General features: G+C 43.6%; 1 protein-coding gene across 5 annotated transcripts in view; it reads right to left on the bottom strand.

The window, feature by feature from the left end:
- SYNE2 (spectrin repeat containing nuclear envelope protein 2) overlaps window positions 1-17,492 on the bottom strand; it is a 373,624-nt gene that overhangs the window by 191,901 nt on the left and 164,231 nt on the right. For all 5 annotated transcript variants that reach the window (XM_061612375.1, XM_061612372.1, XM_061612374.1 and 2 more), the window contains 2 exons: window positions 15,289-15,444; window positions 2,496-2,636 (listed from right to left, as the gene is read on the bottom strand). In XM_061612375.1, coding sequence (XP_061468359.1) covers window positions 2,496-2,636; window positions 15,289-15,444 — 297 coding nt within the window. The remainder of the gene's footprint in view (window positions 1-2,495; window positions 2,637-15,288; window positions 15,445-17,492) is intronic.

The following is a 17,492-nucleotide window of genomic DNA, read 5'->3' on the forward strand; positions in this document are numbered from 1 at the left end:
GCGGCTTCACATAGATGTTAAAAAGCATGGGGGAGAGGATAGAACCCTGTGGCACTCCACAATTAAGAGGCCAAGGGTCTGAAACCTCATCCCCCAATGCCACCCGTTGGTATCTGCCTGAGAGATAGGAATGGAACCACCGTAAAACAGTGCCTCTCATTCCCAATCCCTCTAGGCGGTTTAACAAGATACCGTGGTCAACGGTATCGAAAGCCGCTGAGAGGTCCAGGAGGACGAGGAAGGTATATTCTCCCCTATCCAACGCCCTCCTCATATCATATAACTGTTTGGCCACCACCCGCTCTATCACCTTGCCCAAGAATGGTAAATCGGAGATAACATAATTATTTACATAATGTTTGCAGACTAAAAAAAACAATGATAGCTAACACTATCATTTGCAGGATTTCTGTTCCTGACCTCGGACGAGCATGCGAATTGCAGCAATTTCTGCTCCAATTTCAACTTCCGACGGAGTTCTCCAACATCCCTAAGCCTGTGTCACCTCACTTCATGTAGTACTACAGCTTGTGGGGAAGAAAATGGGCAGGAGATGTGGGTCTGCTGGTTTCAGTGGTAGTCGTGCATGCTCCACTCTGACTCATTTCAGGCTCAAATTACAAGCAACAGCAGCTGAGCAAACTCATTTGTTTAATCCCAGGTACGTCCCAATTCAAGTACAGAGGTTCTAATTATAGAACAAAAGGAATGAATGGGTGGAAGGATTGGGACTCTTTCAGCACTTCCCTTCCTACAGGCCAGAACCTGTGGCCCTCCAAATTTTGTTGGACTCCAACTCCCAACAGCTCTAGCCAGCATGGCCAATGGTCAGGGATGATGGGGGTTGTAGTCCAGCAACTAGGGATGTGCTAGAATTCTGCCAAATTTGGATTTGGTACCAAATTTCCCATGAATTCCCTTATTCTCAATTGCTAAAGATCAGATTTTAATGTAGCGAATTTCCACGACTATTTTTGAAAACAAACTTTAAAAAAAAAAAGCCTCTAAAACATTGATTGTAAGAATGATAATTTATCAATATTTCCTTCTAAAATATTGATATTGCCTTCAAAATATTGAACTTTCATTTTAATATTAATATCGGTATTTTTTCCGAGCGAAAAAAAACATGGATTGGTAAAAGCAGCAGCTAGAGGATACAGAATGAACTTGAATCGATGCCAGCCTGTTAGGTTGACAGAATACTTTCGAAACGGCATGGCCAACAGATCCCATACCTACCAGCAACATCTGGAGGGCCACACATCTTCCAGCCATCATATAGCCTCTCCCAACAAAGTTCACTTCTGGGACCAGCACCCAAAGAGACATATTGGGGGGACAAGCACCCAAAGAGACATATTGGCTGTGTTTGGATGTAACACTAAACCATAGCTTGGTGCAGGGGTGGGGAACGTGTGGACCTGCAGACATTGTTGGAATATAACTCCCATCATGCCACTGGCCATGCTGGCTGGTGCTGAAAGGAACTGAAGTCCAACAACACCTGGAGGGCCACAGATTTCCCACTTCTGGTTTCGAGCTACACAAATAAGACTTGGGCTCGTGCACTTCTCACTCGCTTCTCACTCGCTTCTCACCCTCCAGCTTGGCCAGAAAAAGGATACTCTGTTTTCAGTTAACCACAGTTTCTCAATTTTTTCTGAATAAAGACAAGCTGTAGTAAGTTTTAACTATGTTTTCTTCTGAACAATCCCAGATCAAACCATGGTCTGCAATTCTGGCTCGTTTCGACAAGTCATAGTTTTAAACTAACCACAGTTCATTGTTTGGATGAAATAAAAGGTGTTTCGCTGAAAACAGAAGTAGATGTTTCCAATCTCCTTGTAGCCATGCTGGTGGATGCTTGGGGGCGGGGGACAGCAGGTTTGTACACATAACACTATGGTTGAATACTGTCTTCCCCAACCTTATGCCCTTCAACTGTTACTGGACTACAACTCCCATCACCCCTGACCTTCCTCCATGCTGATTGGGGATGATGGAGATTGGGGTCCAACAGCATCTGGAGGGCATCATGTTGGGGACGACTGGTTAAGCACTATATTCATATTATGCCATATATATGCCACTATATCCAAACTATGCCAAACTATGCCAGGATGAGAGGTAACCTGCAGGCAAAGGTAAGGTTTTGCATCCTATGCTGTGTCCCTTTTGCTTTAAAAACTGGGGTATCACCCCTAGGTTAATACATGGTTAGGCCATCATGAGCCTGTGTGGTGTAGCGATTAGAGTGTTGCACAAAGGTTCAAATCCCCACTTTGCCATGAAGCTCACTGGGTGACCTTGGACCGGTCAGGATCTCTCAGCCTAACACAGCTCAGAGGGTTGTTGTGAGGATGAATTGGGAAGGGCGAGAATCATGTGCGCTACCCTGAGCTCCTTGCAGGAAACATGGGATATAAATGAAACAAATAAATATGCCTAAGCACCAGCATTGTCTGAGTCAGGAAAGAGGAGCTGGACGTTACCTTCTGGATTTCTTTAGCTTTTGCAATGCTCTTGCTCTTCTGCTGCAACATGTTTTCAACAGCTTGGAGGCCTTTGTTGATGTCTTCTATTTTTTTATCTGTGGTGTAGTGCGGGGAGTTTTTCAGGACTTCAACGCTGACCTATCATGGTTTTTTTTAAAGAAAAAAATTAAACAAAATGAAAAGTGTTGTAATGGAAGAAGTGGGGTGGTGGTGGAGGGGGCGCAGGAGCCAGAAGAGAAACACAAAGACAAGACTAATAGTGACCTTTCAAGTTCACATTCAGGTTTCTTTTCTTCCTATAAGGCAGCCTTTCCCAACCACTGTGCCTCCAGATGTTGTTGGACCACAACTCCCATCAGCCTCAGCCAGCATTGCCAATGGTCAGGAAAAATGGGAATTGTGGTCCAACAACATCTGGAGGCACAGTGGTTGGGAAAGGCTGCTTTAAGGGCTCTGTGATGTTCCTGTATTAATGTATATATGGTAAGTGCTGTTTGTATAGAAGATATGTGGTAAGTGGAATGAAAGAGGAGGGGGGAGTCAATGAGCAGTAGAATGCTGGATGATTGGCTGAGTGTTTGGATGGCTGAGAGTATAAATGGAAGGATGACAGTTGAATCTGGGTGGACGTTGGTGGGTTGTTTGAGAGGTATTTGGTGGACGTGAGTGGGTTGTTTTGGTGGAGTTTGGAGGTGGGTGTGAGTTGGTGTATGTCAGGAGAGTGTGGAGAAAGAGGGAGGTGGAGTTCGGATTAGTAATAAGTCAAATATCACAGTAATAGATGAAACCATAAGCTTGTAGATCATTATCAAAGTTATCTTGTTATTAATGTTATTTAATAAATACTATTTTGGTTTACCGAAGGCCTGATCCTTGGCTGGGGTTTCACAGACCAGAAGGGAGGGTAAGGTAATAACCAAGGCTGAAGGGAAACAGTAACAAATGGTGGCAGCAGTGAAGAGGAGAAGATAACATTATAAGTATCCAGAGCAACCCCGAGTTATGAGTTATCTGCATTGATACAAGGGGGTTGGGAACAGCATAGGCACGCAGTCACGAATGTAACCGGATAGAGAGACTCAGGCAAGGCCTCTGGGAACATTGGTTGTAGAACATGACTGGTGGTGCTGCCTAGCAGGGGGATCTATTGAGATCTGTGCTAGAGCGGAGAGAGGAACCATAAAAAAGGACAGTCCGGACTGGTGGAGTCCCTGGTGGTGCCTAGTGAAAGGCAGTAGCCACGAGCAGGTAGGAACCTGACAGGGAGAGCCAGGGAAGGGCGTCACAGGTGGTGGCTGTAGCGGTGGGATACGGACAAAAGAGAGTCCCTAACAGTGGTGTGGCAAACAGAAATAACAAATAAAGATTACTTGTGAGAGTGACTGGCAAAGAGTGTGTGGAAAAGAGTGAGTGAACTCCAACACCATGGCTGAATATATAAAAATGAAAAGAGAGGAGCTGGTGGAGAAGTGCATAACATTCAATTTACCTCACGAGGGTAAAGGGGTAGATGAATTGAGGGTAGCACTAATAGGATTTACAACTGTCCAGCAAAAACAACCTGTCAGGGAAGAGACCCCAGAAGGGTATTCAAGCAATCCCGCTTATATAGAGTACTTGAGAGAGAAGTTAAGATGGGAACGTGAGTTGGAAACTGAGAGATTGAGGAGGGAGGCTGAGGAAAAAGACAAGCAGAGGGTCTTTGAAATGGAAGAGAAGGAAAAACAGCGGGAGTTGGAAACTGAGAGACTGAGGAGGGAGGCTGAGGAAAAAGACAAGCAGAGGGTCTTTGAAACGGAAGAGAAGGAAAAACAGCGAGAGTTGGAAATTGAGAGAATGAGAATGGGGTTTGAGGAGAGGGAGAAGCAACGAGCATTGGATGCTGAATTACAGGTGGAAAAGTTAAAGTTTGAAAGAGAGAAGTTTCATTCTGATGAAACAAGAAAGGACAGAAATGAAACTAAAATAAAGGTGACACCGAAAGATTTTGTAGTGTTTGAGCCTGGACAAGATCCACAAATTTACCTCAGCACTTTTGAAAAAGTGGCTCAAATGTGGGGGCTACCAGTGGATAAATATATGCAATATTTATCGAACTTGATCAAGGGGGAGTTGGCAGAGGTATACCAATATTTCCCCTCAGACAAGCCCGTCACATATGCCGAGTTTAAAGAGGCAGTATACAAAAGGTTCAGACTGGGACCTGACTATTTTAGAAAGTTATTCCGAAACTGTCAGATCCAAGCAGGGAGGTCTTTTGTTGAACTGGGAGCAAAGTTGATGGATATATTTGGAAAGTGGATGAGTAGTGCCAAAGCACAGTCAGTGGAAGAGGTGAAAAGCCTCATGATATTGGATCAATTATTCCATCAGTTACCACCAGAAATAAGGCTCCTTGTCAAAGACCGTTCCCCTACATCGGTGCAGGAGGCCGCAGAGATGGCGGATCACTTTGCCTCCAATAGAACTGGCTGGGTGGGGAAAACATCAAGAGAGTTTAAACCCAGACCATATAATGGTGGCAAAAAGGATGTGGTGCCACAGCGAGTGAGTCCTCCAGTAAAATCTGAAGGGCACAGGACACCCCAGAGTGGATCTGTGTACCCTAAAATGGAGGAGAAATTATGCTATAAATGTTGGTCAGTGAAGCATGCTGTGAGACTCACAGACAGGGTTTTTAGCAGAGAGAGTGAAACCTGAAGCAGAAGGGTTAAGTTGGAAGAACAGAGCGCCAGGTTTGCCAAGGTCAGAGGCTGGCTGGGAAGTAGATAAGAGACATCTTGCTGTGTCTCAGAGTGGGGGAAAATGTCTGTGAAGAGAGTACTGTGTCTAATGTCTTTGCCTAGTAAAGACTCTTACAAGAAACTTGCCTGGCCTATCTTATTCCTGTTCTAAACGGCTCTTGGATTCCATCCCTGTATGATCTATACACGCACACACGCAACAGGGGTTATGGGCCCAGCTTATCATACTTGGTAGCGGGTTCGAGAGCTGTTGACGTGGCGTTGGTGCGGAGAGAAACAAAGTGCAAGAGAGAGGCATGTAAGAGTGGGCAACATGGCTGTAAATCTGTTATCCGGGATGCCGATGGAGAGACTGAGTGCTGTAAACTACTCCAGCTGGAAATGGAGAATGAGAGCAGTTCTGATTAAAGAAGAGTTGAATGATGTTGTAGAAAAAACCCCTCCGGCAGCTCCTTCAGCAGCGTGGTTGAAGAAAGACGAGAAAGCGAAGGCTTTTATTACTCTGGGGCTATCTGATTCTCAACTGTTGCTGGTGAGTAATGAGCTGACAGCTAATCAGATGTGGGAGAAGTTAAAAGCCGCTCATGTACAGCAAACTGCGGGGAGCAGGCTGTGTTTAGCACGGAAACTTTATCAGATGCGTTTTACAGAAGAAGTGACTATGACAGAGCATCTGGCTGAATTTCGGAGATTAAATGCTGAGCTGCAAGAAAGAGGAGTGCATCATAGTGACATTCAGATGGTTTATATCCTGTTATCTTCATTTAATCAAAAATGGGATGTGCTGGTCTCAAGTCTGGAAACTTTACCTGATGGACATCTGAATTTGGACTTTGTAGAACAGAAACTTCAACAAGAGTGGAATAGAAGACAAGAAAATAAGAAAACAGAGATAAAAGAGACTGTGACTGAGCAACAACAAAATCAAAGAAGCAGGCAAGAGACTAAAATATGTTATTTTTGTGGGTCACGTGGACATATACAGAGACATTGTTTAAAGAAGAGGAATAACAGGGGCTTTGAAAGTCAGAGAACAAGCGTGAACTTTGTTTCTAAGGAGGACAATAAACTCATTAACTCTAAGTGGCTTCTTGACAGTGGAGCGTCTAATTGCCTAATCACAGACTCTAGTTTATTTTACACTTCAAAGCCGACGCAGGAGAAGCTTTATCTGGCTGACGGATCGACTCAGGACGCGATTGCAACAGGCACGCTGAAGATGGGTAATTTGGGAATTTTAACAGATGTATTACTGGTTTCTGGTTTAAAATATAACATTCTATCAGTGAGAAAATTGGCTCAAATAGGTTGTAAAGTTACATTTGAAGGGGATAGATGTTTTGTGAGAAAAGATGGTGAAATATGCATGCAGGGGAAATTACAGAATAAAATGTTCATGGTTGAGGGCAATCTTGATAAACCCATGTGTGCTTGGATAGGAGTTAATAAAGATAAACATGATAATTGTTTCCATGAATGGCACAGAAAACTGGCACACGCACATTTCGAAAAGATAATAAACACCCCAAAACATAGTCAAGATTTGAAATTAACACATTGTGAGCATGTGGATGAGTGTGAGGTATGCTATAAAACAAAAATGACTGTGAATCCGGTAAATAAGAGCTGTGAAAGCACAACCACTGAACCTTATCAGCTCATAAATGTGGATTTGGCTGGACCTTTTCAGTGCTAAAAAGGTGGAGCAAGGTCTTATTTAGTGATTGTGGATGATTTCTCCAGATTTACACATGTGTTTTTATTGAAAAAGAAAAGTGATGCAGAAGAGAAATTAAAGACATTCATACAGAGAACAGAAACACAATATGGGGTTGTTATCAAAAATATCAGATCAGATAGAGGTGGTGAATTTACCAGTAATTCATTTCAAACATATTTGGAAAAGAAGGGAATAATACAAAGTCTCACTGCTCCCTTCAGCCCATCCTCCAACGGAACGGCAGAGAGGAGGAACCGGTCATTGCAGGATTCATTGAGAGCAATGCTAGCAGATGCTGATATGAATAATACTTATTGGGGTGAATGTATTCTGTACACTGTTTATATTCAGAACCGTCTCATGCACAGAACAATAGACATGTCTCCCTATGAGAAGTTGACTGGAAGAAAACCCAGGGTGAAACACATAGAACGTTTTGGGGCAAAATGCTGGGTACATGTTGCAAAACAGTCAAGAGCTCAAGCAGGACGCATTTTGGGATTTCAGAATTCATATTATAGAGTTTGGTTGCCTGAGAAACAACAAGTAGTGTTAAGCAGAAACATAAAGGTGATAGATAAACCTTGGAGAGAGAGTCAAACAGTTATCCTTGATAGTGCAAACAAGCAGGAAGCAGCTGATGTTCCTTTTGGACAACAAATGCCATTAATTCCATTAAAAACTGCATTGACTGATTTAATTCACGGTGGCAAACGTACTGTAAAAAGACTGAGAAGTGAAGACATGGCAATGCAAGATACAGAAATGCCAAGTACCAGTGCAGGCACAGGTGCAGGTCCAAGTAAAATAGAAAGTGAAGAAGAAATGGAAATAGATGATGTCACGAGATCAGAGAGAAAAACGAAAGGTCAACCACCTCAGAGATTCACATTTAATATTACACAACAGAATGATGAGACAGATGAAATTCCAGTAGAATGGGAAAAAGAAGGACCAATAGATAAAGAAACAATGGATCTAATGTGGAAGTATTGTATTGAAGAATGAAATGTAAATGTATTATCAAATGAGAGTGAAATAAATGAATCTGTGAAATCTGTGTAAATAAAGAAATAAAGATACAAGAACTGAACTGAAACTGTAAATAGAAACTGTAAGAAAACAAACCATGTACTGAAATGTTTTGTAATGAAAAGTTAATGTTGTAGAAATGTAATAATTGTAACATGAAGTTTTGTAATCTGCGAGTCTCAGGTGGGGGCTGTTGGTCAGTGAAGCATGCTGTGAGACTCACAGACAGGGTTTTTAGCAGAGAGAGTGAAACCTGAAGCAGAAGGGTTAAGCTGGAAGAACAGAGCGCCAGGTTTGCCAAGGTCAGAGGCTGGCTGGGAAGTAGATAAGAGACATCTTGCTGTGTCTCAGAGTGGGGGAAAATGTCTGTGAAGAGAGTACTGTGTCTAATGTCTTTGCCTAGTAAAGACTCTTACAAGAAACTTGCCTGGCCTATCTTATTCCTGTTCTAAACGGCTCTTGGATTCCATCCCTGTATGATCTATACACGCACACACGCAACAATAAATGTGGTAGACCGGGGCACCTACATTTTCAATGTGGGGTTGCCAACCCCATTAGTAATACTGCTCAGGCAAGGGCAGTAAAAACAGAACCGAAAGATCTAACAACGAAAAAGGTTCAGTTCTGCCAGATAAACTGGACAGAAGTGAAAGACCTTGATTCAAGTCTGAGAGAGGAAGTGAGTGTACAAGGGGCAAATTATTGGGCACTGCTTGATACTGGTGCCGCTCAGACGTTACTGAGGCCAGATTTAATAAAATCTGAGGAAATATTACCTCAGGAAACGGTGACTATCCAAGGAGTGAGGGGTAAACCAGAAAGCTTACCCATGGCCCTAGTGAAAATGCAGTGGAGAGGCAGAGAGGGAAAATATAAAGTGGGTATTAATGCCCAACAACAAGAGCCAGTGATACTGGGAAGAGATGTAATGGGGGCACAAGGAAAAATATATGTGGTAACCAGACAACAACTTGGCAGAGAAACAGAAGCCATGTTAAAAGGGGCTGAAGGAAACAGGGTGGAACCTGTTTTCGAGCCTACGGTCACCATAGCAACCCCTGGAAAGCCTGCTGAAAGAAATAACTTGTGTCAAATGGTTCTAGTGAAGAGGCAGAGCAGTTCAGGGAAGAACTGAATAGGGATACAAGTTTGAAGCAAATAAAGGAGCAAGCCCTGACACAAAAGATTCCCTTTACTGACAAGCTGAGGAATCAAATTGTGGGTGAGAATGGGATTTTATATAGACTGTGGATGCCTGCTGAGAGAAAGGATGAATGTGAACCAGTGAAGCAATTGATAGTACCTAGCAAATACAGAACCAGATTGCTAGAGGTAGCCTACGATGTCCCATGTGCAGGACATCTGGGAATAAAAAAGACCAAGAGGAGATTGGCTGCACACTATTATTGGCCAAATATCTCCAAAGATGTAAAACAACACTGTCTATCTTGTGGTATATGCCAAAAGGTGGGAAAAAGTGGAGTAAAGACTAAGGCACCCTTAAAGCCCCTTCCTATAATTGGACAACCCTTTTATAGAGTAGGAGTAGATTTGGTGGGCCCTTTTTCCAAACCCACAAGTCATGGCAAGAAGTATCTATTGGTGGTGGTGGATTTTGCCACCAGGTACCCAGACGCGGAAGCATTAAGATCCGTAGAAGCCCCTGTAGTGGCAGAGGCTTTGTTAAAAATCTTTATGAGGCTGGGTTTTCCTCATGAAGTGCTGACGGATCAAGGCAGTGTATTCATGGGAGAAGTGATGCAATGTATGTGGAAGTGTTGTGGTCTAAAACATCTAAAGACCACCACTTACCATCCAGCCACTAACGGATTGACTGAGAGATTTAATGGGGTTCTGAAGGGCATGATAAGAAGTTATGTTCAAGATCACCCACAAGACTGGGATGAACGTTTGGGGTGCTTCTTATTTGCGTACAGAGAAGTTCCTCAGGAGTCAACAGACTTCTCACCTTTTATTTATTTTTTATTTTATTTTATTAGATTTCTAAACCGCCCTATAGCTTTCTAGCTCTCAGGGCGGTGTACAAAAGGTAAAAACAGATTAAAATACAATAAACATGATAACAATACACTGTAAAATATAGAAACAAAATCAAGACAAAGACAAATTAAATAAAATTAAATTAAAATGTCTGAGCAAAGAGGTAGGTCTTTACCTGGCGCCGAAAGGATAACAAAGAAGGCGCCAGGCGTATCTCATCAGGGAGGGCGTTCCATAGCTCGGGGGCCACCACTGAGAAGGCCCTAGTTCTGGTTATTACTCTCCGGGCCTCCATATGCGTTGGAACCCGGAGAAGGGCCTTCGATGTCAAACGTAGTGAACGGGCAGGTATATAGTGGGAGAGGCGTTCCACCAGGTATTGCGGTCCAATGCCATTAAGGGCTTTATAGGTAAGAACCAACACTTTGAATCTGGCCCGGAAACATATTGGTAGCCAGTGCAGCTGGGCCAGGACAGGGGTTATATGATCATATTTTTTAATCCCAGTAAGAACTCTGGCCGCAGCATTCTGCACCAGCTGAAGTTTCCGAACCGTCTTCAGAGGTAACCCTATGTAGAGTGCATTACAGTAGTCCAATCTAGAGGTTACCAGAGCATGGATAACTGTGGCAAGGTTCTCCCTGTCCAGATAGGGTCGTAGTTGGGCTACCAGCCGAAGCTGGTAGAACGCGTTCCGTGCCATCGAGGCTACCTGAGCCTCCAGAGACAGGAGCGGATCTAATAAGACCCCTAAACTACGGACCTGCTCCTTTAGGGGGAGTGTAACCCCATCTAGGGCAGGTCGGACATCAGCCATCTGGGCAGAGAGCTCCCCCACCAATAGCATCTCAGTCTTGTCAGGATTGAGTCTCAGTTTATTAGCTCTCATCCAGTCCATTATCGCGGCCAGGCAGTGATTTAGTACATCAACAGCCTCACCTGAAGAAGATGAAAAGGAGAAGTAGAGCTGCGTATCATCAGCATATTGCTGGAAACGCACTCCAAATCTCCTTATGACCTCACCCAGCGGCTTCATATAGATATTAAAAAGCATGGGGGACAGAACCGAACCCTGCGGGACCCCATATTGGAGTACCCAGGGATTCGAGTAATGCTTCCCAAGCACCAGCTTCTGGAGACGATTCTCGAGGTAGGAGCACAGCCACTGCCAGGCAGTGCCTCCAACTCTCAAGTCCGCAAGCCGCTCCAGAAGGATACCATGGTCGATGGTATCAAAAGCCGCTGAGAGATCTAGGAGAACCAACAGAGTTACACTCCCTCTGTCTCTCTCCCGACAGAGGTCATCATACAGGGCGACCAAGGCTGTTTCTGTACCAAATCCCGGCCGAAAGCCCGATTGAACTGATGTTCACTAGAAAAGTGAGGGGACCTTTGGAACTGTTAAAAAATTCATGGGAAGGAACCCTGGGAGAGTACAAAACATCTGTAGTTGATTTTGTATTAGACTTCCGCAGCAAATTAACATCGATGATGGAAGCTGTACAAAAGAATTTGAGTCAAGCTCAGGAGAAGCAAAGTTACTGGTATGACAGAACAGCCAGGGAACGAGTGTATGATGTGGGAGATATGGTTATGGCATTCATACCCAGGAAACATGATAAATTACAGGCTAACTGAGAGGGACCATATACCATAAGAGAAAAGCTTGACACAGTGACGTATGTAATTACCACAGTATTAGAGGCATTAAGAAAAGCAGGCCTCACAATAAAAGCTAAGAAATGCCAGTTTGGGCTGAAGGAAGTAATCTATTTAGGACATAAGGTGGGGAGTGGGAAAATCACCCCCTTATGGAGCAAGGTGGAGGCAATACAAGCGTGGCCTATCCCCTTAACTAAAAAACAAGTTAGGGCATTTCTAGGTGTGGCTGGTTTTTATAGAAAGTTTGTGAAAGATTTTGGGGAAATAGCAACCCCCTTGCATGAGTTGACAAAGAAAAAGTGTTCTGAGCGTGTGGTATGGACGGATGAATGTCAGAAGGCTTTTGATCTGCTGAAGCAAGCCTTGTGCCAAGGACCTATATTAATAGCACCAGACTATGAGCAACCATTCATCGTGGCTACGGATGCGTCGGACCTCGCGCTGGGAGTCGTCTTGCTGCAGGAGAGAGAAGGCACCAGACATCCAGTGGCGTATCTGAGTCGCAAGCTGACGTCGAGGGAGAAAAACTATTTGTCGGTCCAAAAGGAGTGCCTAGCGGTCGTGTGGGGACTGAACAAGTTGTGCCCATACGTGTGGGGACGAAGATTTACGGTGACGACTGACCATCGGGCCTTGTTATGGTTACAGACTATGAAAAACCATAACACTATGCTGCAGAGGTGGTCCTGGGCCCTACAAGACTATCAAGTGGACTTCCAGTTCATAAAAGGCAAGGACAATGTATTGGCCGATGGACTTTCAAGGCAAGTGGCCGGGACTGCAGTGACGTGACGCAGACGTAGGAACAAAAAAGACATTTTCCCCATAAAGACTTGGTTTTATTGTTAACGCGGCATATGAATCCTAGAGAAGGAATAATACTCTGCCGTTATTTTTAAGGGGGGGGAAATGTGATGTTCCTGTATTAATGTATATATGGTAAGTGCTGTTTGTATAGAAGATATGTGGTAAGTGGAATGAAAGAGGAGGGGGGAGTCAATGAGCAGTAGAATGCTGGATGATTGGCTGAGTGTTTGGATGGCTGAGAGTATAAATGGAAGGATGACAGTTGAATCTGGGTGGACGTTGGTGGGTTGTTTGAGAGGTGTTTGGTGGGTTGTTTGAGAGGTGTTTGGTGGACGTGAGTGGGTTGTTTTGGTGGAGTTTGGAGGTGGGTGTGAGTTGGTGTATGTCAGGAGAGTGTGGAGAAAGAGGGAGGTGGAGTTCGGATTAGTAATAAGTCAAATATCACAGTAATAGATGAAACCATAAGCTTGTAGATCATTATCAAAGTTATCTTGTTATTAATGTTATTTAATAAATACTATTTTGGTTTACCGAAGGCCTGATCCTTGGCTGGGGTTTCACAGACCAGAAGGGAGGGTAAGGTAATAACCAAGGCTGAAGGAAAACAGTAACAAATGGTGGCAGCAGTGAAGAGGAGAAGATAACATTATAAGTATCCAGAGCAACCCCGAGTTATGAGTTATCTGCATTGATACAAGGGGGTTGGGAACAGCATAGGCACGCAGTCATGAATGTAACCGGATAGAGAGACTCAGGCAAGGTCTCTGGGAACATTGGTTGTAGAACGTGACTGGTGGTGCTGCCTAGCAGGGGGATCTATTGAGATCTGTGCTAGAGCGGAGAGAGAAACCATAAAAAGGACAGTCCGGACTGGTGGAGTCCCTGGTGGTGCCTAGTGAAAGGCAGTAGCCACGAGCAGGTAGGAACCTGACAGGGAGAGCCAGGGAAGGGCGTCACAGGCTCCTTCTGGGAGGACAGGTGGGATACAAATTTAATATATTAATAATATAAAACCACAACAAATCTGGACAGCCTTCATGCCCCCTTTTCTCCCTCTGTTCTTCCCATGTCCATTTATCTGTCACCTCTCATTTTAAGATTACTGCTAAACAGGTCCCAAGAGGTTAGGATATGGATGCATAATCATTCTTTTGTTGCTCCTTTTGAAGGTTCTAAGAACGTAGGAAGAGCCCAGCTGGTGGATCAGGCCAACAGTCCCTCTAGGCCAGCATCTTGTTTCGCACAGTAGCCAACCAGATGTCCCCATGCGAAGCCCAAAAGGAGTACAGGAACTAAGTGGATGGCTGGTGCTCATTGAGAACGGTGGGGCGGAAGGCAAGGAGTAGGTGGCCTTCACCCAACAGTAGGTGGAGCCAGAGACAATGGCTGGCGAAGCCAGAGACAACATTAGGAAGAGCCAACTAATTCTGGTTTTGTTCCCATCCTCCGCCCTGCTGCGTTCTACAAAGGCAACGCTGAGACTAAGGAGCAGATGGCAGCTGATAGCCAGTGCCCCTGCACTGGCTGTTAAGTAATAAGATAACCAGCTGGAGACTGGCTGATGGCAAGTTGGGGCACAATTCCATTCGCTCTAATGGACCAGCTTCCACAGTATGAATGCAATAGGCCTCTACTGCTGTAGTTCCCCAGCAACTGGCATACAAAAGCAAAGCGCCCCTGATCCAGGATGTTAGTCCATCACGATTAACAGCCTTCTCCTCCATGGATTTGTCTCTCCTTTGAAAGCCTTGCAAAGTTGGTGGCCACCACCACATCCTGTGGAAGCAACTTCCACAGTTTACATAAGCCCTATGTGAAGAAGTGCTTCCTTTTGTCTGGATCTCCCTACAATTCAGCTTCATTGGATGACTCTACCTGGGTCCTAGTATTATGGGAGAGGAAGCAAAAGGTGTCTCTCTTGCCACTTTCTCCACAACATATGTAGTTTTGTAAACCTCTGACATGATGTCCATTACCTACCTTTTTTAAAAAAAACCTGAAAGGGTCAAATTACTAGTTGATATTGCAAAAATTCAAAATCAAAGTTGGTAAATTATAATATTTATTTATTATTTGATTTATATCCTGCACTTCCTCACAATAGGAGCCCAAGGTGGAATAATAATAATAATAATAATAATAATAATAATAATAATAAAATGACTGGCCTTTCCTGTAGTCCTTGATCATTTACCAAGTAGTGAAATACAGTTATATTACCTTTTTAAGCCAGCTAACATTTTCAAATAGAATATGCTAAAACAATCCTTTCAAACAATATTCTTTCAAAACCTGAACATGCGATGCACACTTTATGGATGACAAATCAGTCTGACCAACCATGGTGTTGTTGTCTTATTAAAGCTAAGAAGGCTGCTCAGGATTTGCATGGCAGATCAGCCAGTGGGTTAGTAAACACTTGCGAAGACCCAAAGCTGGAGCCCTGAAAAGCCACAGGCAGCTCAGTGGTTGGGCATTTGTCTTGCATGCAGTAGGTCCCTGGCTTGATTCCTGGCAACTCCAGGTGGAGACGTCTGCCTGGAACCCTGGAAAGCACTGCCAGTCAGTGTAGACTATTCTGAGATAGATGGATCAATGGTCTGACTCAATATAAGGCAGCTTCCTATGTCCCTATAATCTATGTTCTTATTGCTGGAGCTAAGTAGTTATAGATCAAGACAATGCCCGAATGAGAGACCATTGGCAGCCTCAGCATAAGTCATCCATAACTTTCCAAATGTCAAGTAGGACATAACAGCACTAAGTCTGAAGCCCGACACGGGCTGTTCTGAGCATCAAAACAAATAAATGTGTATTTTACCTTTTCTTCAAGGTTGTGTAATGTCTGCTTGCAATCTTCCAAATCAGTTTCAATCTCAACAGGAACTATCGTATACATTTCAGAGTATTTGATTCGTAATTTATCCATGATCTGCTTGAGAATTTGCTTCTGGCTGTGAATTGCTCTCTGCATCTCCTAAGAGGTAGAAGGAATCAATTGTTGTTGTTGGGGGGGGGGGGAGGTTCCACTGTGCTTAGGCAGACAGGTAGTTTTGGAGTTACAAAGCCTCATTTTGACTAGGCAGGCAAGCTGGTTAAACCTGAGAGATGCTCCCGTTGTTTAGTCAGATGATGCTTTTCAGTTCACCAAGAATAAATTAAACCTGATACCATTTCATTGTCCTGCCAAGGCTTATTGACATGAAATAATATCTTGAGCACAGAAAATACGTCTGATTAATGTTTTGCAAGCTTGCTTTTGTTGCAAATGGAAAGAAAACCCTAAAAAACGCATTTCCAAAATTCCTAGCAAAAATAAAATGCTACTAAACGCAACAGAGCTGGCGCTCTCACTTTTGTGTCCCTTCTAACAAAAACGATCCATGCAAAACAGTCGGTTCCAGTTCTGCATGAAAAGTATTGGTTTCAAGAGGTAAAAGGAACTCCACAGTCGTCTACTATTTGTGGCCCAGATATTTAATCTGATCTACATCCTCTGACAGAAACAACTGCAAGGAAACACATTTTGGGGCCAAATTTCGAGGACCTCCTATTGCATTGCACTTGCAGTATTCTTCCTAAGGCCAAGGCATTTCCCTATTATCTAAATGCTGAGTTTTAGAGTTCATGTCCAAATCAACCTATTGTGTTCAGTAAGAGAATGAGCTTGGGAAGTAAGGGCATTTGGTCAGCCTAAAGAAAAGGTCAATGGTGAAAAGATGCCTCATTTGGGTGGTGCCACCATAGGCACCCACATTAAGACTTGAAAACCACCTTTTAAACTGCAGAAAGCAGGGGGAGGAAACGTGCCATTGCCGCTCTTGTTCTGTTTGCGTGAAATACAGCATGTATGCGTTGTCTTTGTTAGGGTGACTTGAGGCACTTCCAGACTGTTGCTATTTTGCAGGTGGAATTCAGTCATATACGCACAAATTCGGGTTGCAGAATTCAAGTGGATTTGGCAGACTTATGCAAAAAACCTGCTTCCCCACCCCCCTCAACACATGCACAAAAATTCAGATTTCCAGCTGGGAAAATGCACTGGAATCTGTGGGGTAAACAATAATAAAATAATATTGATATTATTTTATCACTCACGCTTCACCCTGAGGTCCCAGGGCAGGTTACACTAATTTAAAATACATCCTTAAATTGCTTGTACACTTATACACCCAACCACTTCACACGACATTATATGGTCTTACTACAAAGTTATAAGCCAGTCTTCCAGCAAGGGAATAGAATATATTTTCCAGTTATAACAGACGCCTAGAGTGTATACCTGTTAGAGCCCACTGATAAAACCAGTGCTTTTATTCCTGGCGGAATGCTCCAGAACAGAGCACCAGCACCTCTCCCCAGGCTGCTGCTCCCTGCCAGCCAGTGTCAAGCACCTCCTTTGTACCATGCTCAGGCTTACTTTAAAAAGAAAAAACTGGGGGAGAAGGAAATAGTGGTGGGGTTATCTCTGCATGCTCAGGCAGCTACTGACTGTCTGCCAGCACTGGGCGCCTCCTTGGTCCCACTGGAGGTGGTAAAAAGTGGAGGATATCCCCACACACTCCTTCGCCTGGTGGTGGGGCTTGCTTTTTTTTTTAAAAGGTTGGTAAGAGAAGGAAGGAGTGGTGGGGTATCCCTGCTAGGGATGGAAGGATCTGTCAATTTCAGTTCTCTCAGTTTCTCACTTTTCCAATCTTATTTATTTATTTATTTATTTATTTATTTTATTTATATACCGCCCTAAGCCCGAAGGCATTCTGGGCGGTGTACAAAAAGATAAAAAACAAGCATTTTCAGTCCACGAACAGTACTTAACAATACGGAATTGATTACTTTACCACAACATTTGCATTGCATTTCCTTTGCATTGAAATGAATGGTGTGGAATAATGCAATCACAGAATAATGAATAATTATCTAAAATTTCACCATAGCTGACAGCAAGATGAATGTTTGTTTTTTGAAGCCAGACTGGAGCAGAATGAAAACAGTGTGGCATCGATGAATATGGGACAGAATGAAAAT

This window comes from Rhineura floridana, chromosome 2 (genome assembly GCF_030035675.1).
Source record: "Rhineura floridana isolate rRhiFlo1 chromosome 2, rRhiFlo1.hap2, whole genome shotgun sequence".
Lineage (NCBI taxonomy): Eukaryota > Metazoa > Chordata > Lepidosauria > Squamata > Rhineuridae > Rhineura > Rhineura floridana.